General features: G+C 43.4%; 1 protein-coding gene across 2 annotated transcripts in view; it reads left to right on the top strand.

Annotated features, from left to right (window-relative positions):
* Positions 1-796: 796 nt before the first annotated feature.
* The window catches only part of Htt (huntingtin), a 149,447-nt gene continuing 125,032 nt past the window's right edge, over positions 797-25,211 (top strand). For both annotated transcript variants that reach the window (XM_004624601.2, XM_023700011.1), the window contains exons 1-2: positions 797-1,118; positions 21,251-21,334. In XM_004624601.2, the coding sequence (XP_004624658.1) occupies positions 940-1,118; positions 21,251-21,334 (263 nt within the window). In that variant the 5' untranslated portion in view covers positions 797-939. The remainder of the gene's footprint in view (positions 1,119-21,250; positions 21,335-25,211) is intronic.

Genomic DNA, 25,211 nt, shown 5'->3' with positions numbered 1-25,211 from the left:
TAATGCACGGAAACAAATTTAAGCGAGGGCAACATCACCTATCTGGTCTGGTCCTCTCACCCAGCAGAGCAGCTCAAGAGGCTGTAGACGTCCCGGGTCAGGGACTCAGACCCATTAGCACTAATTTAGGGACACTACTGCCAGCAAAATACACATGTCAGGGTCCCACATTATACAGTGGCCTCCACCTACGAATTCAGTTCATTGACAAGAGCTGTTTATAACTCCAGTTGGTCGTAAGTCAAGACTATTTTTCCCATAATGTGTTCTTCGAATCTCCTAAAGCATACCTTAGCTAACCTTTTCATAATACAAAGGGCTGTATAAAGTGCCTGGTGTACCGTTTGCTCCGCGCCCCTCCCCGCGAGCCCCGCCCCCTCCACCCTTAGGGTTTTTCTCCACCTAGGACCCACCTTTGCTCCCGCCCGCGTACAGTCCCGCCCACAGCCCCGCGGGCGTCGCATCCTTGCCCCGCCCCTCTCACGCCTCACCCCGCCCTTCCCCAGCCTCGCTCCTCCTCTCCCTCATGCCGCTCCGCCCTTTTCCCCGCCCCTCAGGCAGCGCCTGCCTCTCTTCCGCCCCGCCCTCCGCCCTGGAACTCGGCGCCTCTGCGAGGGAGGGGCCGCAACCTCAGCGGGGCGGTGGCTCTAAGACGCGAACGTGTAGAGGCGGGCGCAGGGTGGTGCCTCAGCTGGCTATTGGATGAGGCTGCCGCCTGTCTGTCAGTCCCGCTGGCCCGGCCCCGCCTCCAGCGGCGCGGCGGCGCGGGACGTAGGCCACCGCGGGGGCTGTCGGGAAGAGCCCAAGATGGCCGGGTTCCTGGGTTCCGCTTCTGCTCACGGCCCTGCGCCCCATTCATTGCCCCTCTGCTGAGCGGCGCCGCGTGGCGTGGGCTAGCCCGAGGCATCCAGGGGTTGCCCCGCCAGGCGTGACGGCGCCATGGCGACCCTGGAAAAGCTGATGAAGGCCTTCGAGTCTCTCAAGTCCTTCCAGCAGCAGCAGGCGCCGCCGCCTCAGCCCCCTCAGCCGCCGCCCCAGGCGCCGTCGCCCCAGGCACAGCCACCCCCGCCTCCGCCGCCGCCTGGCCCGTCGGGGCCCGAGGAGCCGCTGCCCCGACCGTGAGTCCCCGGCGGCCTCGGCCTGAGCCTGCGCGTGGCGACGGCGGCCGCGCTCCCCATCCCCAGCCTGCGGCTCGCTGGCCGTCCCCTCGCGCCTCTCCCCGCCCGCCGGCCCGTCACCCGGTATTCTCGGCCCCGCGGCCGTCCGCGATCTCAGTGGCCTGTCGGGCCCCAGGCGTCGTGCCCTCCCCGCGTGCTCGGCAGAGTTGGGAGCGAACTTGTCTGTTTATTTGAGAGTAGCTGGGGCGGGGTGCGCAGAACCGTGGACCGAGGGAAGGGGCGCGAGGCACCCCGGGAGCGGCCACCGAGCGCCGGGATGCGATGACATAATGTTGCGTGCGCTTTCGCGGCTTCGCGGCTAGAGGTGCGGGCGCTTCACGCACGCCCGCCTTCCTGCTTAGTTCCTCATGGCAGGGTAGGTAGTAAGGTTTTAAGCATCTTCTGAGAGCAGTTTATTCAAGCTCAGGTGGGAGCGCGGGCACTGGAGGGGTTATCGTCGCCGAGGATTGGTGAGCTGTTTGGATATTGATTGACTGTGTGGTTGGTTAATGCGTTAGCAAGAGTTGATCCAAGTTTGACTGTTTTGTTGGAAATAAAAGGGACCAATTGGTAAGCGGGGGTAGCTGACTGTTAGAGTGGGTGAATGAGATATACGCGTCATGAATGTTGCCGTGGGGCTTGGTAGAGCCTGGGGCTTCAGCAGACTGGGGATCTCAGGTGCTCGGATAAAGCCAGTAAAAGAGCTGCTGTCGGTTCACGGTTGACATCTTTGTTATCTTCGGAAGCTAGGGGTCTCTGCTGCTCGTGCTTAGGCAGTTTTTGAAACAGAAAAATAGACCACAAATGACATCTGACCAGAACCCAGGACTTGTCCTGGAAGTTTAATGTGTGCTACAGTTAATATGTTTTTCTCGCCTGTGGGCATTTTATTTCTGATGGATTTGTACAAGGTGGCCGTTAATAAGGAGCGTGTTCAGGAAGCAACTCCTTAAGTGATCTTACTTTGCAAGGCGCGGTGGCACACGCGGGTCATCCCAGATCCTTTGAGAGGCTGAGGCCAGCTTGGGCTACACAGTGAGTTCCTGGGTAGGCTCAACTATACAGCTAGATCCTGTCTCAAAAAAACAAGACAAATCACCATTTTGTTAAGACCCATACACTTTAAATCATTTCTTGTTCTTTGTGTTTCTGATAGGATCCTTGTCTTGCCCTGAGAATTGAATTAGTGAGGATTTGGGGAGTAATGCTGGCTTACTTGATGGAACAAAATCTAGGAATAACTTCTTCTTCTATAAAGTGAACAATTTGATCATACACTTAGGAGTTTTTGGAAAACAGTTTGATATATCTGTGCCCAGCTAATGTCTAATCATTGAGCCTTATTGGAGTACCTCTCTAGGTGGTGTGTAGTTTACACAGTGCCTGTATCTTGTGTAAACACTTGCTGGACTCTGGGTGGGAAGGAAGGCCTGACTCCTGTGGGCTGCTTCAAATACAAGCTTAATCTAGTATTTTTGCATAAGTAATACATTAACATGATGATTTGTAAATTATATAAGTGTAGTAATGGGAACAGCTCCCTCCCACGCCTTCCTCCTGAGTGCCTAACTGACCTCAGGAGCAAGCACTACTGTACTTCTTCATGGATCCTTTTACGTATAATCTGTGTGTATATTTAGATAGAGTTTAAATTATTTTAAAACAAAAGTAGTTAACTCTTAAGTTTTTAGCATGCTGTGCAATTCAGCTACATTAGGCTTAATATTATTTTAGGCAAAATGTACGTACCATATTTCTGTGTACTTTGCTGTTGAGAAAGCAGGTATTCATTAATCTGAAATAATAGGCTTACTGCTGATAAGTTTAGACCTTGAATATCTGTTCGTATGTGTGCTTCAGCTCCTCTTCACAAAGCAAGGCTGGTCATATCAGTGTAGAAAATCTGTCCTTTTTCTATTCCTCTTATACTGTTGCATGGAACTAGTGTGGCAGCCAAGCATGGACTTGAGCTGAAATGTCTACTGCTCTCTGCTCACTGTATGGGATTTCTGGGTGGGGTTGGCGACAAGTGTCAGAAGACCTAGTGTGCTTTTAGGTACCCAAGAGTCATTATGAGGCCACTGACACTGGCCTTTGACATTTTCTCATTCTCCTTCAGATTCCCACCTAGTTTTTCCCTGGCTGCAGTTGTTCATTCCTTAATAAATATTTGCTGTCTCCTGTGTGCCAGACACTGTTGTGCATGCAGGGCTTAGTGAACAAGTCGTGTCCTGGTGAAGCTACCATTCTAGGGAGGGACACCCTAGTAAGCAAGAAAGATGAATAAAATGTATCATACATTAATAGTGAAAAGGAACAGCAAAGTAAGGAAGAGGACTAGGGAGTGTTAGGGCTGCTAGTAGTGTTGCTGCTTTATCGAAGGTGCTTGGAGTGTCCACTGAGATGATGGCTTTGAGGAAAGACCTGAGGAGAGTCAGGGTTCTAGCATGAGTGTAGCTGGAGGAAGGATGTTCTGTGTAGCTCCCAGGGAAGTGTGTGAAGTCTCTCTGTGGGAGGGATAACAGAGTTCTTTCGCTTTGTTGACTTGAGTGAAAGGGAGATGACAGGAGGTGAGATCAGCAATAGGAGTGTCACCCCAAGTATCTTCTTTGTAGGTAGAACAGCCTTGGGTGTTTGAGTGAGAAGACATTGGAGCTTGGATCAGAGCAGTGGCCTGGGCTGAGTTCTATTTTAAAATGAAGTGTGATTGACAGTGGTGTGAAGGGGGACAGGGGTGGAGCAGGAAACCAGCTGGAAGGGAGAGCATGATTGGTCCCATCGAGGTGCGGGCAGTGGGCAAGGTGGGAAGTGACTGGATTTTGGGGAGAGAAGCAACAGGACTTGATCTCTGCTAAGCCTAATGTAATGCAGTCATTTACATGTTATGACTGTAACATAACATGTAAATGACTGCATTATGTGCAGTGTGTTATCGGTTTTGTGTTATCGGTTTTGATTACATTCAGCTGCAAATACTGGAGCCCTTGCTGCAGGAGCTTAAGCAGGTCACAGGTATTAGTTTATTATTAGACAAAAATGAGTCTGTTTGAGGGAGTTCAACAATAATATCACAGATTCAAGCTTTTTCTTAGCTTACAAGCCCTTGCCTTCATTTTTTTACTTTTTTAAAAAAGCTATTTGTATTGTTCTTACTGATTTGTATGTTCTTTATTTATTCTGGATCCTTGGCCTTTACCAGACACAATTTGTAAAACTTTTCTCCCTTTCTTGCCTTGTGTTTTTACTTTCTTAAAAGTGTCCTGTGAAGTACAAAGTTTTAAATTTTGGAAAGCTCTGCTTCTGTTATTTTGTCTGGGTGCTGTGCATTTCATGTGTTACCTGAGAAACCACTTTGTAATCTAAAGCCATAGATTTACTCATATGTTTTCTTCTACAAATTGTAGAGATTAAGCACATATTTAGGACTGATCCAATCTGAGTTAATTTTTGTACTGGGTTAAGGTAGGCTCCAGCCTTTTTCTCGTATGTGGATTATTCCATTATCCCAGTCCCGCTTTACTTGTTGTTGGCACCTTTGTTGAAAATTAATTGCCCATAAATGTACAGATTTATTTCTGGGCTTTCCATTTGATTCCATTTATCTGTGTCTGTCCTGTGCTGGTACTGTACAGTCTGCATTACTGAAGTTTGTGTCACGGTTTCTGTTTCTGAAAAGAGAGTCCTCCAGCTTTCTTTCTTTTCTTTTTTTTTTTTTTTATTTTTTTCATTTATTTGTGTGTGTGTGTGTGTGTGTGTGTGGCCAGCTCAGCCCACCAGGGGGCGGGGCTGGCTGGCATGTGGTGCTGGGGGATTGAACCGCGGTCCCTGTGCTCTGCCAAGCTTGTTCTAAGTAGGTGCTTTAGACCACTGAGCCATCTCACCAGCCCATCCAGCTTTCTTTTTAAAGATTGTTTTAGCTATTCTGAATTCCTTGCATTTCCATATGAATTGTAGGATCTGTTTGTTTCTACAAAGTAGCCAGCTGGGCTTCTGATTGGGATTGCATTGACTCTGTAGATCAATTTGAGGAGCGATGCCATTTTAACAACATTAAATGTTCCATACCGGGAACATCTGCAGACTTTAAGTAAATGATCACATAATAAATATTTCAAGAATTGTGAAGAGTATCTTGGTCATAGCTTCTAAACTCTACTATTGTACTATGAAAGCAGCCATAGATGATACATAAGTAAATGAATGTCTGTGTGCCAGTAAAGTTTTATTAATAAGAATGAAATTTGAATTTCATATGATTCATATCATGAAACATTCTTTTAATTTTTTTGAACAACTATTTAAAACTATAAAAACATTTCTTGTGTACTGGTTAAAAACAGCCAGGCTGCAGTTTATCCACCCCTAGATTAAAATATCATAGAGAATTACTCCTATGCTTTCTTCTAAAAATTTTAGTCATTTTTCACCTTGCTTGTCTTATTATGACAAGGATTGCTTTGGGGAAGTGTTTCTTTTCTGGTTGCTTTGTATTAATGAGCTTGAATAATTGTGAAAGTTGTACATCGTAAAAACATCTTCAGATAACACAGACAAAAAACAGCCTTTATTCTGTCAAATTGCCTTCTTAACCTCAAATCATAAAAATGACAATTATTTTTGTGTCTTTTCTCCTGATTTTTAAATACATAGACAAGCTTTTAAGTGTGTCCTTTTTAGGGCTGGGGAGATAGCTCAGTAGAATAAGTGCCTGCCTGGTAAGTGTGTCCTTTTTGTTTGTATCACTGAGGTCACACTGTATTTGTATTTTTCACTTAATGTTGTAGACATTGTTGCTTAGTAGAACATACAATTCTTATTAATTGGAACATAATATTGTACAAGTTTCTGAAAGATGACTTTTGGAGATAAACAGGCAAAGGTCTGACACTGTCCACCTCCAGCCCCTTCAAGTGATCCAGCTGCTTTGTAAACTATCTTGTGCAGCTCTTGAAGTTCCCAGGGTAAGGATGGCCAGAGGAAGAAATAAAGATTAGAGAAAGCTGAGGTCAGTGAAGCCCTTTCTCCTGATGGGAGGAAAGGAACTGCTCAACCACTGCAGTGCATTTAGCAAGTTGATGTCAGGGGAAACCCTTTTGCCTGACAACTAGCTCACCTCTCATGAGGCCAGTGTTCTCAGGGACTGGAACATCTGTTGGCCCAAGAAGCTCATGCCCTCAGGGTTTTCCTTGAGCTTGGCTGCTGGGTTCCATAGGTGTGAAGGATCATTGTCTCAGCCACTCCCCACACTTGAGTGGGTAGTCATTGATATATGTCTTACCCAGACTGCAAGAAGGAAAAAGAAAATACCTTGAAGGGTATTGCTTGCTATTGTGTCAAGTTGGTCAGCTGAGGTGCTGTGTGGTATGTGCCAGAGACAGGGTATATCAGAGACCCTTCTACTGGGTGTGTTCTCAGGGCCAGCAGTTTGATGTATCCTGGCAGCTTTCAGTGCACCTAGCATTTCTTCTTGCCCTGAGACTACCAAGTCGGAGTGTGCATTTTAGCGAGTTCTGCAAGTGATTTAATGAGGTGTATACTTATATATACTGTATATATTTGTATATACTTATATACAGTTGAGGAGTTCCACTGGAGGTGGTCAGATCTGACCATTGTTGTTTCTAAGCATATTGTAAACATCTGGGAAGGAAGAGCATGGTGTTTATTGTCCTGGTATAGCTGAGGTCCTGTGTTACTTTTGTCCTCAGGCCATGAAGCACTTGTGTAGCTGGGTAGTAGTAGCTTGTATTTCCAGCAAGTGAGGTGGGTGTTTGGAGAGTTCAAGGATCTGAACTAGGTGACCCTTTCACCCAGGAACTGTTCTGGACACAGAGTGACAGGAGTGCTGTGCAGTTTTCCTGAGAAGTGAAGGAGAGCTGCAATGAGAAAGTAGCACTTGCACATAAGGGAGGGCCAAGCCACGTGACTGTGAGGAACACAGGTCCAGGTAGAGAGACAGATGGTAGGAATGCTTCCTGTCTGCCAGGGATAGGGAGGAGCCAGTAGCAAAATGTAGGGTAGAAATAGGAGACAAAGTTACAGACAGAAGCTAGAGATGAAATTGATCACATAGGGCCTTTTGTACCAATAAAGACTGGGAAAACAAGTGATTTATGTTTTTACAAGATCACTTTGACAACAGCATATGCTTGTGATGACGCAGAGAGCTGGATTACTTCATTCATTGTTGGTGGTGGACTATAAAATGGAACAGCCACTCAGGAAAAATAGTTGGGTGGTTTCTAATGAAACCAAACGTATACAACCCAGTAATTGCTCTCCTGGGGGTTAATCCTGGAGAAATGGAGATTTAAGGTCAAACGAAAACCTGTGCACAAATATTCATAGTAGCAGTAGTCATAATTTTTAAAAACTGAAATCAGTTTAGATGCCCTTCCATAAAGCTGCTCAGCAATAAAAGGGAATTCCAACTACGGATACCTACAGCTGTGAATAAGCTCAAGGAAATTATATCATTGAAGAAGGGGAGGGCCAGAAGCCTCCACTTTGCACAATTTTGTTTAATTAATGAATGTATTTATTTGCAGTGCTAGGGATCAAATGCAGGGCTTTGCACATGCGAGGTGAGTACTCTTTTATCATTTATATCCATCTCAGCTCTTATTTACATAATATTTTTTAAATGACAGTTTTAGGAATGCAGAATAGATTGGTGGTTGCCAGGGGTTAAGGACAAGGTGGTGGTATTGAACAGTGGAAAGCAGAGGGCAAGAAGTGAGTGTGATTATATAAAAGGGCAGGATAGAGTCATGGTGTTGTCAATGCTCACTATTTTGAACTAAGGACACACACACACACACACACACACACACACAAGCAATCTCATAAAACCAGTGGATTGTATCAGTGTAATCTGCTTTGTGATATGGTACCATTTTGGAAAATACCGTTGGGGAAAATTGGGCAGAGATCTCTGTTGTTTCTTACACCTGGAAGTGAATCTATAGTCACCTCAGTAAGAACTTAAATTAAAGCAACAAAGCTGCCCAAGCTTACAGGGAGGAAGATGGTGAGGGGTGGTCCTGAGATAACCAAAGCTAAAGGTGATGGTGGCTTGCGCCAGGTTGGTGGCGGTGGTGGTGGTGGTGGTGTTGACAAGAATTGGTCAGGTTTTTTATCTCTTTTGGAAGAAAAGCTGACAGGATTTGCTTAAGTTTTTGTTTTGTTTTTTTTTTTTTTTTAACTGAGATTATATAATTCACAAACCACAAAATACACCCTCTCACAGGCTTTTGGATATTCTCAAGGTTGTTCGCTGTTGTCAACTTGAGAACATTTCATCACCCCACTGAGAAATCTCCTACCCTGGAGCTAGTAGTCTGTTTCTATCTGTGGATCTGCCCCTTCTGGATATTACAAGTGGATATAATCGTATAGCATGAGGCCTTCTTGACTGGCTTTTTCCACTTAGTATGGTATTTTTTTAGTTTATATTTTTAATTGGTAGGTAGTAATTGTACATGTTAATGGACAGATTGGATTTTGAATTGCATTGTCTTCTAGTAACTGCTCTTGTATTCTAGTAACTGCTCTTGTATTCATAACTCCTTAGCAGGAAATGTTATTTTAATGGCCCCTAATCATATCGCACTTGTATTTATTTTATTTTATTAGCACTTGTATTTTAAAGTAAAACTTTGATAGGTATATTTGCATACTAGTTATTTTCCATTTTTACAGCTCTGGATTTGATTTTCAGCTCTGTTGAATGATCCTCTTTGAGCCCTGGTCTTTTCATACATAAAATATGGATAGTAACTTTGCAGCATGTAGCTTGTGATTCTTGTAAGGACTGATCAGATGACACGTTACTTTCTGTCCCTAACATGTGTGACTCCTGCCTAGAGCTTGCTGAATCCAAAGAAGCCCCTACTACATCCTGAGGATGTAGTCATTAAATGATGCCTTGTATTATAATTTGTATTTTGTTATGTATATGAAAGAGTTTTCATACTTCTTAGTCTTATTTTTTCATATTTTCTCTACTATTTTTTACTTACTGGTTTCATGCTTTACAAGCTTGTTTTACCTTATTATAAAATGTACCTGGAGAGTGGTTGTCTTAGTTACTTTTCTTGTTGCTGAGACAAAATACCCAACACCTCAAGTTAGAGGAGGAAAGATTTATTGTAGGTCACAGTTTGTGGAGGGTTAGTCCACAATCAGCTGGCTCGAAGGCAGGATGGCATGGCAGAGGGGCATCGCAGAGGAGAAATAGTTCATGGCAGATAGAATCCAGCAAAGCATCGAAGTAGTAAAGCAGCAGCAGTGAGGACAGCAGCTCTCTGTGTCTCTCTCTTATATTCTAGCCAGGTTGCATGCCCTTAGGGTGGGTAGCTCCCACACCCTAGACTGGACAGCCTTAATGCTAGCATCACACCGTGAGTGAATCAGTCCCAGCATCACATCCTGAATCCCAGCATCAGGCACTCTAGATCATACCTCTGAAAATCTCCACCTGTGATGGCGTAAGGTTTTGTGGGGATATCTAGACAAAAGCCAAAATAACACTCTGCACCTGACCCCCAGAAGACTCATGCACATCCCTTTATGCAAAAGGCAGTTAGTGCATCTCTAAGAATTGCCAAAGTCATATAGCAGTTGGAGCATTGCTGCAAAGTCTAAAGTCCAAGCTCTGAGGTTTAACACAAACTTTTAGCTGTGAGCCCCTTTATAAATGAAAAGAAATCCAAACACTTCCAACATACAATGACACAAAATAAATATTAACCATTCCAAAAGGTACAAATAGGGAAATAGAAAGGAGCAAGACCAAAGCAAGTCCAGAATCTAGCAGGGCAAACATTAAGTTCTATAGTCTGGGTCCACCATCTGAAATTATCTGTAGCAAGATGTGAATTCCAGAAGGCGTGGGTGGCTCCACCCCTATCGTGCTGTGGATGGTTGTAGTGCACACAGCTTCTCTTGATCTGGCTTTGCCCATTCCTTTTGGCTTTCCTCAGATGATCAGTGTTGTAGCTTTTCCAACCTTCTGGAGCTTCCACTTTCACTTCATACTCACAGCTACACAAACTACCCTCTCAGGAGCATACTGCCTAGATTTCCAGGTCTTCTTTTGAAATCAGGGTAGAAGCCTTCCTGAAACCACAGTTTTTACATTCTGCATGAACATAGAACTAGCACCATGTGGATGATGCTGAGGTCTGCTGCCAGCTGGAGCAGTAGCCAGGCTTCCCTCTATCTTGTAGCAGTGGTCAAGTGCCTGTGAACCAAATCCTGAGAAAAAGCTTCCTTAGGCTCTTGCCATTCTGGAACATGGTGCTTGGAGGCTCTTTTCTCAAAGCAGATCCCTTCATTTTTGCCACCTTCTGGCTGCAAAGGCTGGAGTCCTGCTGTTCTTATTCTCAGGCCATCTTTTCCATTCTCCTATTCATTTTCAGATTTACTAGAACTTCCTTTCTTGCCAAACCCGCATTGTTTTAAGTCATTTTGCTGGGCTCCTTACTCTTGATTTTCAACATAAATCTGACTAAAAGCCTATAACAGTAGCCATGCCACAGCCTCAACATTAGACTGTCTTGAAATTTCTTCTGCAACATTAATTAGTCTACCACCCTTAATCTCAGTCTTAGCAAAGTCTGAACACAAGCAAAAATGTAGCTAAACCTTCTGCTGGGGTATGACTCACATGTTCTGTAGTCCAGTAGCCAATACAGGCCTCCTTCCCAACAGAACTCAGCCTGGTCTTTACTGGTTGTATTTTTATCAGAATTGTGGTCTTTTGGGCTCTGATCAGAATTTCCCATCAAGTGCGGCGTAAGGCTTTCCAGAGCTGCTACTTCAGCTGGCATCGGCAAACCTTTCCAAATTCTTGCCACAAGCCAGTTCTGAAGTTTTCTGAACCACTTGGTCATGTACAGCCACTTTTTGGGTGCTAAATTTCTGTTTTAGTCACTTTTCTTATTGCTGAGACAAAAATACCTGGTACTCAAAGGAGGAAAGGTTTATTGTAGCTCACAGTTTGTAGAGGTTTCAGTGCACAATCAACTGGCTCCAAAGCAGTGTGGTGTGGTGTCTTAGTTACTCTTCTCTTGTTGCTGGGACAAATACCCGACACTCAGAATGAAGGAAGGGTTTATGTAGCTCACAGTTACTGGAGGTTTCAGTCCCTACTCAGCTGGCTCCAAGGCAGAGCAGCACTTGGCAGTGGGCAACCTTTGATGGCTGCGGCAAAGAGCAAGAGCAAGGGAGAGGTAGCAGCAGCTCAAGCAGGTAGCTTCTCTTCCCACCTTACATTACAATGCAAATTACCTGCCCTGGGGCAGGTGCAGCATCCACGCCCAAAGCAATCAATCACTAACTTCAGAAGCCACCCCAAGACTGCCTGAGGCTTTGGGGGGACAACTATACACAAACTATAGCATGTGGCATAAAGGAGTCACAGAGGAAAAGCAGCTTATGGCAGGCAGAAGGCAGCAAAATCAGCAAACAGCAAGAGTTGACGGTAGCCCTCTTTCTGTCTCTTGTATTCCATCCAGGTACCTGTCCTTAGGGCAGGTAGCATTTATATCCAGGATAGGGCTTCCTATTACCCACACCCAGAGTTATGCCAAACCAGTCATAGGACTCATTCACTGATTCACTAATCACATACCCTTAATCTCAGCATTATACATACTAGATCCATCCACCTCTGAAAAGCTCCCCCTCCGACTACATGAGGCAGGGTGGTGTGCCAGTCATCACAGTGGTGCATAAAACCTGTCACTGTTGTCTGCACAGAGCATTGGTCGTACCCTAGAGGCCCCTTCCTTGGTGTTTCTCCTTCTTTAACATCCACAGCCACTGTCTTTATGGGAATTGTTTGCTTTGCTGTCAGTTTTACCACACAAGTAAACATCTCATTTGGTTTTCGGTGTGTGTGTTGCTGAGGATTGAATCTAAGTTTGGTACACAGTATCATTGAGCCAAGTCCCCAGCTCCTGCCTTATTTTGAATACTGTGTGACCAAAATGGTACAGATCTAAGAATAGTTACTACATATATGTGGCTTCTTTTTTTCAGTATAATTTTTAGATTTACCCATGTATTGTAGTTAGTCCATTTTTATAGCTATATAATATTTTCTTGTATGAATTATGGGATAATGTTTTTCCTGATTCAGTTGCCAGTTTGGATTATCACATTTTGATTATTTAGTGCTGCTGTGAACATACTGCTTCCACTCAGGCTTGTGTGACAAAATAGTATTTTTTATTTTTTTTTTTAAATTTTACTTATTTATTTATGTGTGTGTGTGTGTGTGTGTGTGTGGCGCGCTCAGCCCACCAGGGGGCGGGGCTGGCTGGCATGTGGTGCTGGGGATTGAACCGCGGTCCCTGTGCTTTGCTAAGCTTGTTCTAAGTAGGTGCTTTAGACCACTGAGCCATCTCACCAGCCCCCAAATAGTATTTTTTAGAAACAGTTCCTAGTGTTGATCATTTTTCTGTTATGGTTAGTGCTTCGTGTTTTTTTTTTTCCGGAACTGGGGATTGAACTCAGGCCCTTGCACTTGCCAGGGAAGCGCTTATTCCACTGAGCCATCTCCCTGGCCCCAACTTCGTGTATATTTTATTTGATTTAACTTTTCATCAGCTGAAGGTCACAAGATGTTCAGAAGTTTTATCAATCCACCATCCCTGTTGAGGTCTGGTGTCTACCTGGGAGTGGTTTCAGTGAGGTCGGTTTCTCTTCTGTCTCTTCCAGGTTTCCTTACTGTTCTGTGCAGGGTGTTCCTTCCCTTTAACATGGTCATGGTCATCATGGTGGGGCTGTTATTCATGTGTCTTGCTGCTGGGTGGCTCCGAACCATGAGTGATACAGGTGTGATTGTCCCATTGGCAATCCAGTGGGACAGTCCCATCTTGTGGCATGAGGTGCCTGATGCACCAGTGGTTGTTCAGGCTGGCAGGAACATGATAACAAATGAGTCATGTGTAAATGTGAGCACTGCCTTTGTCCACCACTGCCTACAGAAGGCAGTCCCTTTTTATTTCTTCCCCCATTTATGTATTTGATACAGGTTCGCACTACGCAGCTTGGACTCATAGTGATCCTCCTGTTTTCTGCCTCCCTTGCCCTGGAATTGTAGGCATGTGCTACCTACCATGCCTGGACTCGGTTGGGGCTCAGTGCGCTGGGGGTGGGTCGGACACAGCATGTGGGACTTGATATCAAATCCTGGTCCCTGCGCTTGCCGAAGCAGGTACTTACTCCACTGAGCTATCTTGCTGGCCCTGGCAGTCCTTGTTTTTAAATGAACTCACTTTAAGTGCACTTGTTGGTATAGTTATTTTTCATGTGCCCAAAGACCTCTTTTACTAAAGATGCTGTCTTTGCATAGTGTGTTAGCATGCTTCAATCTGCTTTTGCATTAAAAAAAAAATTTAGTACAGCATGAAAGTTTTTTTTGGTGTCTTCTGTGGTGGTTTTTATCTGTACTTCATGAAAGATGGTGTCACATTCAGAAGATCAAGTGACGTGGCTGCTTAAAAGACTGACTTCTTTATATTTTGTAGTATCTAGAATTGAAACCAGTGCCTTGCACATGATAGGCAAATGGTCTGTCCCTAAGCTATATCCCTAGCTGCTTTTTATTTTTTATTTTGAGATGGAGCCATACTAAGTTTCCAGGGTGGACTTGAACTAGTGATCAGTCAGCTCAGCTTCTTGAGTAACTAGGATTACAGGCATCTGTCACTGCCCCTGGCACAAGACCATGACTTTTCATGAGAGTATTAAACTGTTATTATATGTGTGTATATGCTTTTTGATTATTTGGAGAGGCTGGCTGAGACTTGTTTTAATTTCCAGGGTGAAGTTAAAAAGACCTCAGCAGTTGAGGAGCCAGGACTATTTTTTTTTTTTCTCCAAATGCCTTCAGGACAGGTTTGGCTGGCTTGAGTTGTGGGGATCGAACCACAGCAACCTGAGCCTGATCGCTTTGTCGAAGCAGCCACTTAAAGAACTAAGCTAAGGGGCAGGCCCCCCTCCAGGACTATTTTTAATACTGTATTGACCCAGTTGTTACTCAGAGCAAGATGGTTCCTTTTTTTCATTTCAATTTTCATACATGCTTTTCACGTGGAACAAGTTAGTGTGACTTACCACTTCGTCTCAATTTCATGGGGAAATTAAATACGAATTAGTTGTAGTTTTCTTAAACTTCAAATTCATTCATTTTGACAACACTGAGATTCCATCTCACCCCAGAAAGAATAGCTATCATCAAGAAATCAATTTTTGGGCCGGGAAGGTGGCTCAGTAGAGTAAGTGCTTGGGGCCTGAGTTCAATCCCCAGTTCCGCAAAAAGAAAGGAAGGAAGGAAGGAAGGAAGGAAGGAAGGCAGGCAGGCAGGCAGGCAGGCAGGCAGGCAGGCAGGCAGGCAGTCAACCAATAACAAATGCGGAGGGACTGTTGGGAAAAAGGAACCCTTCTTCATTGTTGATGGGAGTGTGAACTGGTGCAACCACTGTGGAAATCAGTGTGGAGATTCCTCATAAAACTAGAATCAAAGTCTCATTCAACCCAGCTATTCCCCTTTTGGGTATTTTCCTAGAATAATTAAAAACATCATGTTAGCTTTTTCAGTGGTGTAGCAGAGAAGCAGAAATAAAAGAATAGGGGAGGGAAAGCCTTTATTAACTCCGAAGACCCTGAGAGGATTGATGGCAGGGAGATTGGGGGGTGTCCTCTGATCTGAGACTTCTGTGGATTTTTGCTGGGGGTGGAGTTGAGAGCAGTTTTAGTTGCATGTAAGGAGCTGATTGGGGTCTCCCCTTTGTGTGCTGAAAAGGTATCCAGGACTAGGATAGATAAGAAGGAGAAGATGGTCATTGGGAAGATAAGTGGTTTTTGCATTTCAACCATGTTAGGTGACCACCATAATTATTCAGCAATTAATGCTAGGGCCAGAACCGATTACATTGTACCACACTGATATATGTACACCTGTGTTTATAGCAGCACAATTTCTATAGCTAAATCTTGGAGATAACCTAAATGCCTATCAACCAAGGAATGGATAAAAAAGATGCAGTCTTTTTATACAATGGAATGCTACTCAACTGTAAAGAAAAATAAACTTGAGACAGTTATAGGGACACATGGGCAACTTCAAACCATACTCATAATAACCAGTCTCACATGTATAAACATCATATTGTCTCCCTAGTGTGAGAAGCTAGAAGGGCAAATAAGATCCAAAATGTGTAATAGATATCATGAAATGGGAAGAAACTGTTCAAAAAGAAAAACTGGAATGGGGGAAAGGAGAAAATGGAAAATAAAGGTGTATGCCTGTATTGTTTGATAAATTTTTCATGCCTATATCTTGTAATATGAGAAACTACTTTGTAGATAACAGTATGCAATGTGGTGGATTGACAACTTGTGGTCAACTTGTAACACCCAACTGAACTGAACCAGCGTGGTGCTGGGTGTGGCAGGCCACCTGAGGATTGTAGCCAGCAGCATAAGAGACAGAACTGAAGAGGAAGAAGTTAGAAGCTGTAGGGAGCTGTTGGTTCCTCTTAGAGAGCTTGTCCTGCTGGCTTTTCTGGTGAACTCAGCTGTGCTCATCATCAAAGGAGCTTGGGACCTTGTGGCTGAGGGTGGTGCCTTTCAGGGCGGCGCTGGTCCTTACATTGAGCACCCCTTCCTGGCTCTGGAGAGGAAGGTGATGTACTGTTCAGTCTCCTGGAGAAGCTTGTTATGCTGGCTTTTCTAATACAGACTCAGCTGTTCTCAGGATCAGCGGGGCTCAGGACCTCATCTCTGAGAGTGGCTGTGGTACCTTTCAGGGCAGCGCTGGCCCTTATATTGAGCGTCACATCCTGGCTCCAGCGTTGATCCCTCAGCCTGCTAGCCCAGATCTTTCAGCCTGCTGGCTCGGACTTTCTAGCTTCCACCACTGATCTTGTGTCGTCCTAGCACAGATCTGTGAAACAGGCCTGCATGAGACATTGCTGTGGGCTCCTGGCCTCCAGGTGGACTTGTGGGGGCATTGTTAGGGGCTCCAGGTCTTCAGCTGGACTCACGCAGGACATGACCATAGGACCCGGGCCCTCAGCTGGATTCTTTGGTCTTTAGTGTGTGGACAGATTTCCTGTACTCTCTTGGCTAGGACTCTCTGGGTGACTGTTATAAAATAATTCTATAAACTATTTATCCTGTGTTGCTACCCTTTCAAAACCCTGACTACAGCATGCAATGTATTAACTATTGTTACTTTCCTACAGTCTTGTTTTGAAATTTTATATCATTGTTTTTTTCTTTTTTTTAAATTTTCTTTAAAAAAATTAAAAATTTGTTTTGAGACAGACCTGGCCTTGAGTTCACTGTGTAACCCGGGTTGGCCCCAGACTTGCAGTGATCCTCCTGATTCTGCCTCCTGAGTGCTGGGATTACAGGTGTGCACCCCCATGCCCGTCTCTGTGGCGGCTCAGCACGCTTGGGGGCAGGACTGGTGCATATTCTTTGAATCTTAAAACTCACAACCATTGGAGACTACCTGCCAACAGAATTTTATGGTTATATGGTTATCTATTGAGTGTGGGAAAAATTCAGTTTTAAGTTCAGTAATAGCTTGGTTCACAAATACTTCTGTTTGAAACAATTTGGATCAGAGAAGTGTTTAACAAAATTTTGCTTCTTTTTACAAACTCGTATCAGGTGACAAATACAACCACTGCCCTCTTCCCCACACAAACACAAATGCAGCCATCTTCCCCACATTAGGCTTGTAAACCAAGGTACTGCTATATATTAAGCTTTGCGCGCGCGCACACACACACACACACACACACACATTTTGTCCCTTTGAAGGAGTTTGGATTGCTGGAAATTGATTTAGGATACAGTAAGAGAAACTTGAAAATGTGCTTTGTTCTTAGCTCACTGTGATAGAAAGTCTGCGCTCTTGTGATATGGGGGATCGAACTCAGGGTGAATGCGAGGTGGGTAAAATACTTGACCTCTGAACTGTACCTCCAGCTCTCTCTGATTTTCAGTCAGGATTTCACTACATTGTCCAGACTGGTCTGGAACTTTTGCTCCTCCTGCTTTAGCCTTCTCATTAGCTGAGTTGATAGATGTGCAGTACTGCATTGCTATCTCTCTTTTTTGCAGCAAAGTTGGTAAGTTTGCAGTAAGACCAAGAGAACTGGGGGTTGTGGTATGTGCCTGTGATTCCAGCAGTGTGATAAGCTAAGGCAGGAGGATCACAATTTTTTTTTTTTTTTTCCATTTATGTATTTGGTACAGGGTCTCACTACACAGTTCATAGTGATCCTCCTGATTTCAGCCTCACCAGTGCTAGAATTACAGGCCTGCGCCACCATGCCCAGACTAAGATCACAAATTGGAGCTCAACCTGGGCAATTTAGTGACTTAAAGAGCCCTTGTCTAAAAATTAAACAAAAGGGATGGAAATGTGACTCAGAGGTTCTGGGTTCAATTCCCAAAATAAGAGAAACAAAAACTGCTTGTCACCCAGTGGGAGGGATTTTCTCAGTCTGCAGCATCTGAGTTCAAGGACACTTGGGAAGTCTTTGTCTTTTTCCTTTCTCTTCTTTCCCATCCCTCCTCTCTGTGTAATCCAGGCTGGATTTGAACTATGTGTTTTAGCCTAGGCTGGCCTCAAGCTTGTGAAAGCATTGTCTCAGCCTCCTGGAATACTGGGATAACAGGTGTGCACCACCATTCCTGGCAGCACGATTTTGTATTGCTTTACAGCTTCTACTCTTTTATCTTTCTGTTTTAGAAACACAGTTTTAAATAAAGAAAGAACCTTTTTAATTTGTCTTCTGAATCTCATAAGACTAGCTCAAGAACTTTGGGTCAGTTCTACTAATTATTCAGGCTGTTCTGTGGAAAGCATTTGCTTGTCCACACCTTGATGGATCATCATGGAACTCGGCAAGCGGAGATTGTGACTGTCCTGGCCAGGAGTGCTGGTGGGGGTGGGAAGGGCTGTTGGGGAATGAGATGGGCTTCACTGGGATTCTTGGAAGGAAGGAACTGAACAAAAGGACAGAAGAATACTTTGTCATTTTGTTAAGAGAGTATGAAATTCTGTTTTAAGCAGTCATGTAAATCTAATGAAATGAACTGAGAGGGGCAGGCATTGAGTGAGGCTCTCCTACATTGGTTATTGCTAACTGCAGTCCAGGTTTATCTGATTAGGTGAAGGAGGCAAAATTTTTGTAAACTTGTTTGTATGAATTACAGGAAGATGAATGTTCCACAGGCCTCGCCTGCTGTTATTCTTCAGGCATGTAGGTAGATAGTGTGAAGCTCTTGGATCTTTCTCGTAGTTTCCCATTGGTGATGTGCAGCTTTAAGCCACAGGCACATTGGAACCTTGCTGTGGGGTCATTCTTAGGTGTGGAGAAAAGCGGCACTGATGTGCTGCTCTGGTCAGTGCACACCTCGAGAACTTCTGTAGCGTTCCGAAGGGACTTAGTGAAACTTCTCTTTTCCCGGCCATTGGCATGATGCCCTTTCTTGAAGATTGATGAAGCACGAGGCATCCATCATAGTGGCATGTCCCAAACAAAACATCTATTCACCACTTTCCATCTGCTTTGCCCATCAGTGGCATTTGGGAAGGTCAGATTCAGAGAACAGAGGGTCCACGGTCTGTAGGTTCTGCAGGTTCTGCAGGAATCCGGATATTGCTGAAAGTTGAAGATCTTTTTTTTTTTTTTTTCTTTTGGTACCGGGGATTGAACTCAGGATCTTGTGCCTGCCAGGTAGGCACTTATACCCCTGAGCTGTATCTTCAGCCCTAAGTCTGGGATCTAATGTATTGCAGCCATCACCTTGTAAGGTTCAGTGAGTTCATTGTTCCTTGTCAATCTTCCTTTCATGACCACCCTCTAAGGAGGCCCTGTAGACACCATGTGATGCATTTGTGAGTTCAGGTCATTCAAGACTAGGACAGATTTTCAGTGTAGAGATTGGGGCAATAGGTAGTTTGCAGGCTAGAATGTTCAACAAGGTCAGTGTTCGCTTGTTCTCCCTATGATTGTCTTAAACCTGGCAAAACTTAAGCTGTTGTAGCAGAGAAGAGAACATTTTTATTCTTGTAGTGTTTTCTTTCAGTGTAGGTATAATTTACATATGATAAGATGTGCTCATTTGAGGGTGTAGCTCTATGTGAACCAATGCCTAGTGCCCTGGAGCTACTGCCATAATCAGGATTTGGAGCTGTGGTCCCTGCTTAGAAATTACTGATCATTTCGCTGTTCCTGTAGTTCTGTCGCAGACTTCTAAATGGAGCATCCAGTGTGGCCTTTGAGCCTAGCTGATTTCCCCGACACAGTACGCTGAGGTTTGTTTGTTCTGTGTCCCATCTGCGGTTTGCATCTTGTTGGCCAAGGAGTTTTTCATTGTCTGGCTGCAGCGTTTTGTTTAGCTTTCCCAAGCAGGACATTTGGGTTGTTTCTGGCATGGAACCTTTGAAGTGAGTGTCTCATGAGTATGAGAAGTCTCTGGGGTACCTGGGCTTTTTAGGACCACTTAGGGATCCAAGATCCTTCCATCCAATTGCCCTGCAGTCTGCTGGTTGTCATTATCCATATAAAGAAAAGCTAAGAATTAGGCATGTTTGTTGTGCTCGGAAGGAGATAAAAGAGGAACTTAACCCGCAGTAAGGCAGGAATTCCACATTTCACTCTTGTTCCTGTTTCATCTAACGGGACTCAAGTCACATGTCTGTAGCTAGCTGTGGGTAGGCAGGGGAACTCCTAACCAGGAACGTGTTTCTAAGAATGAAAGACAGTTTGTGGGTGATTAATATAATGTGTCAGTAAAAGCTTCTCTTAGCAAAGAACTAAATGGTAAACATCACTGGCCAGAGTACTGGATTCCTTACTAGTGGTAGCCTTCAGGCCCTGGTCCTTTTTTCTGCTAGGTGCCCTTGTCTTCTCTTCTTGGCTGCTGACCTCACCCTTGGGGAGATCTCCCTTGTCTGCTTCCCTCCTTGTCACCTGTCAAGCTGCTGTTGCAGGTATGCCTGCAGTGAATTTGTTGTCATCTTTTTTTTTTTTTTTTTTTTGTACTGGGCATCAAACTCAGGGTCTTCTGCTTGCCAGACAGGCGCTTGTGTCATTGAGCTATATCCCAGCTCCTGCAGTTGATTTGTACACTTTTAGTAGCCTGTGCCTTTCCACGTGGTTTCAGGAGTCTGGGCATTACATTCAGAAATGAATAATTACAAGTGTAAGTTAGTTTTTAGACTTCTTTGGAGTGTGAATTTCTAGCAAAGCTTAGAGATCTTCTGGTTTCATTGTTTCTAGTTAATACCCCATTTGGATCATGATGTATCTTACTTCAGTTTTTCTTTACCTGATTTTGAAGACTTCTAAAGCCATGGGTTTGGGTGGGAAGGAAGTGCTTTGGTTTGATTTATTGACAAGACTGTTTATCTCCTTTTGTCCTGAGAAGTCTCAGTAGAAGGCTTATTTCTGGTTGTTTGGAGCTAGAGATGGTTAGCTTCTTCATCTGCCTTACTAAGGGCTGTATGGTGTTGACAATGTGACTTTGAGAAATGGAGGCAGCTTGGTATATAGACTATGCACCATATTATTGGTCTCATTGAACCGAATGTGTCTCATCCATTATGACCCATGCCATCATCTTTGTACTGCTGAGAAAGGAAAACGCTTCTAATTAAACTATGACGTGCATTGGTTGTAAGATGTATTCCAGCTTCAGTATTATTAACATGGGAAAAGATGTGAATGGAGCTTGAATTGGTGAGATACAAGTCAGATTTAAAGGCAGACCACTCCTGTGAGTCACTGTTATGTTTCAGTTGCCTTTCTCTCTGAAATTGGAATGTCTGTGACAATGACCTGATTTTCCTGTGGATGGGTACAGTTAGGAAGAGCGTAGGGGAGCACCTCTGTGCTTCCCTGTCCTGATCCACCCTGATTGATTGTGGTCTATTTGTTGTGGTCAGGAAGTACTCAGTGAATGAATGAACGGATGAGTGAATGAAGAGTAGAAATAATGAAGTGGCTAGCTCAACACATGTTTACTTTTTTTTCCTTTTATTTTATTTGTAGAAAGAAAGAACTCTCTGCCACCAAGAAAGACCGCGTGAATCATTGTCTAACCATCTGTGAAAATATAGTGGCACAGTCTCTCAGGTAACCAAACTGTGAATCTCTAATAGGAAATAAAAACTGCATTTTCCATCATAATGGGTTAAAACGTCCTTTGTGTCTCTGAGATTTTATTTAAAATAGAGATCCTTCATATTTCTGGCTATGTATATATAACCATAAGTAATGTTTCTATTTTGTAATCTTACTAATTATAGCCATTATAATCATTGAACAGTGTATTTATACTTAATTAGCACTCTTGATAGTCTCTTACTGAAAAATTATCTTTGGTTTGTTATTTTTACATTTGTTACAGAAATACGAACAGCCTGAGACTGTGTGGTTGATAGTCTTTGGTTTGCATGTTCCAGGCAGGGGACTGCTGGCGGCGCCCTGGGTGATGTGCGTGCCCTGAGCAGTGGCGAGGGGGCAGGCTCCCTGTCTGAGCTTTCTCGCCAGGTGAACCAGTGGCGCCTTCTTGCACAGTGTCTTTGCCAACCTCATTTTCGTTGCCTTTTGTCCGGCCCCGTTCCTCCCAGCAGGGGACAGGCCATGTTTTTAGGCCTGTTGCCAGCGGTGGGACAGGAGAATCTGCACTTGCAGTTTCTGAAAGTGCTCTCCTAACAACTTTTCTGTCCCTTGAAATAAGTAATTCATGGTATTTTCCTGCTGGAGTCCTGTCAAGAACACGTCATACAAGGGCCTGAGTTCAATCCCCGGTTCCACCAAAAAAAAAAAAAAAAAAAAGAACACGTCATAATCTAGTGTGGTGGCCCATGCCTAGCATGTGGGAAGCTGAGGCAGGAGGACTACTGAGCTTGAGGCCAGCCTGGGCAGAGCGGTGAGCTCAAGGCCGTCCTGCATGACAAAATGAGGCCCTATCTCAAAAAAAGAAAAAAGATTCTTGATTTCATTACTAGCCCACACTTGTGATTCACTTGTGTTTAAAGATATTTGAATTTGCTTTTCTTTCTTTTTGAGATAGGGTCTTTTTTTTTTTTAGTACCAGGAATCAAACTCGGGTCCTTACACTTGCCAGGCAGGCCCTGTACTGCTGAGCTGCATCCCTGGCCTGAGAGACGGTCTTGCCATGTAGCTCAGACTGGCCCTGAACTCTGTGTACCTCAGGCTGACCTCAGACTCATGTCAGCTCCCCTGGTCAGCCTCCTGCGTGCTGGTACTGCAGGTGTGCACCACCACGCCTGTTCTTTTAAATTAAACATTCAACATAAAATATACTTTTAAACTAATTTTAAGTGCATGATTCTTTACATTCATAATGTCACATAGTCATCACCATCATCTGTCTCCACAGCTCTTTTCATTTTGCAAAAGTGAAACACTGTGCAGATTAGACAGCAGCTCCTCCGCTGTCTAATCAATTGAAGGTTGATTTGTGATGTTTGCTATCTTAAGTCATATAATAGCCATTAATAGTTTTCACAGCTGAGACTACCCGGGCTCAATATGAATGTCTCGGGATGAAAAACATTTCCACATTAGATTATATTTTATAGAGAAAATTATTATCTTTTTATAGAGTAATGCTGAGGATTGATTATACTGTTGTTGCACAGAGGAGCATGTTAACAGGAAGCTTTGGGACCCAGTCCTAGGTCTGTTTCATCAGATCAAGAATCAATCTGCTTGCAGACTACATTTTAGGTCATAAAGCCAGCCTTAATAAATACAAAAAGTTGAAATAACTTCATGTATCCTATCCCATCATAGTGAAGCTGTAATCAAAAGCAGTAATCCCACAGACTGCACAAACACACAGTGATTACTATACATTTTTTTATTGAGAAATAAATATGAATGAAATAGTTTCAAAGCTGATTAATAGGACAGTTTCGATAATCAATACATTGTACATTGTTATCTTCTTAGTGGTTATCCATAGTACAAGAAGCAGACAGGATATCTTGTCCAAACACTATTAGTACACCTCTTCTCATTGAAATAAGCGAAAGTAGCTGTATATCTATCCTATTTTGTATGTATAAATACAAAATGATCTTTCCTTTATATCCCCTTTAAAATTTTTTTTTTTTTGTCCTGTCAGAGATGGATATTCTTTTGGCATCTAAATACTCTAGGTGTTTGAATTCAGCTAAACAATCCAACACTGTCTAGCAGTCTATAATATTAGTGGGTTATCCTCAGAAGTTGTTGACTTGAGCCTTTTACAGCTCATGGTATTAAGATGGCTTTACTTTATATACCTCGTTTTTATACTTTTCTGCTGGATGTTAAGACCAAGATAAAGCAAGACCTATATAGCAAGAATGTAACTTCTATATCTGATAAGGTCAGTCAAGTACTCTCAGGATTTAGCCTGTGGCCCTGTACCGTACTTTATAGATCCTTTGTCAGTGTCAGCCATGAGGATGAGTCACGGCCATTGCTTGACCAATTTGTTCTCTGTGAAAGCCTGAGAGAATGTTTTTTCTCTCCATGTGACTCTCCCCAGGCACACTATACATCGTCTATCACATTCCTCTGTGTCTCCATAATCTTCTTTTTTTCGCATAATCTTCTTGATCAGAAAATTTGGAGCACAACTGAGTTACATGTTGTTATAGTACAGGTTCTCCTATGTCCTGAGTCTTCACTGACCTTGAAAGGCTAGGGCTAAAATGTTGGCTGACCTTGTAGCCCTTCCTTTTCTCCAATTTTGAACTGCTAACTTAGGTTGCTAACCTCCAGAAGAGAAGCTAATTATTAACCTGCAATATATGCAGTTCAGTTTACCCTATCTGTCTAAATACCAAACATCTTTGGCATATCATGGAACAGCTATTTTCCATCAAATATTGATATATTGAACTTTAAGTCCTTACAGAATATGAAGGAAAAATAATTTTATAAAAGTAGAAATAAGCATTTACATATTTTTGCAAAGAAATTTAGAAATCTAATCATATACAGAATTTAACAGGAGAGACCTATGACATTTTTTTCTTCCATATTCTTGTCTTTTTTTTTTTTTTTCCAATTATTACCCTTTAAAAAAAAACAAAGCCTTTACTTGAGGGGCATTATGGCAATAAATGGTATGTCATGACAAGAAGTACATATTTAAAAGACCAGGATGGCAGGCACTGCAAGCGTGATCCCTCTATTACACATCGCCATCCTCAGTGTAGCCGCCTGGCTTACGGGCACCAGCATATACAGTTAGTCAGGGTGAGAATCTCACCAGCCAACCGCTAGTCTCAAAAACCTGCTGATGTTCCCCAGGATCACTGCCCCACCCATCTCATGTGTACAAATGCATGGCGTTGCCCCTGTCATGTTTCCCAGCTTTTCTCTTTGCCTACTCCTCATTGTCCAGTCCTCAAGTTCTTGTTTTCCTTTTTTTTATGTTGTAACTTTTCTACATGTAATTCCTCTTTTAAGTTCTTATACTAGGGAAACAATACGATATTTACACATGTGGGTCTGGTTTATTTCACTTAAAGTATATTTTCAAGTGGCATCCACTTAAATATGAAGGCTTCGAGTTTATCATTCTTTTCTTTTTTTTCTTTTTTTGAGTTTATCATTCGTTATAGCTGAGTAATACTCCATTACATAAAAGTACCACATCTTTTTCAACCACAGGTGGATGTGATGGCATCTTGGTTGTTTCCAAGATCTGGCTATCACAAATTGTGCTGCTATAAACATAGGTACTCATATATCAATATGATATGATGCTTTCAGTTCCTCCGGAAAAATTCCCAGTAGGGGGATAGCAGGCTTGAATGAGATTTCTAGTCCTAGTCTTTTAAGGAGTCTGCACACTGATTTCCATAATGGTTGCACCAGTCTATGCTCCCACCAACAGTGGAGGAGGGTTCCCTTTTCCCCACAGCCTCTCCAACATAAGTTGGTTGATTTCTTTTTTTTCTTTTTAATTTTTTTTAAATTTTAT

The sequence above is a fragment of the Octodon degus genome, unplaced genomic scaffold (assembly GCF_000260255.1).
Source record: "Octodon degus isolate 3935 unplaced genomic scaffold, OctDeg1.0 scaffold00006, whole genome shotgun sequence".
Lineage (NCBI taxonomy): Eukaryota > Metazoa > Chordata > Mammalia > Rodentia > Octodontidae > Octodon > Octodon degus.
The sequence above is the reverse complement of the archived record's forward strand: the minus strand, read 5'-3'. Positions and strand labels throughout refer to the sequence as shown.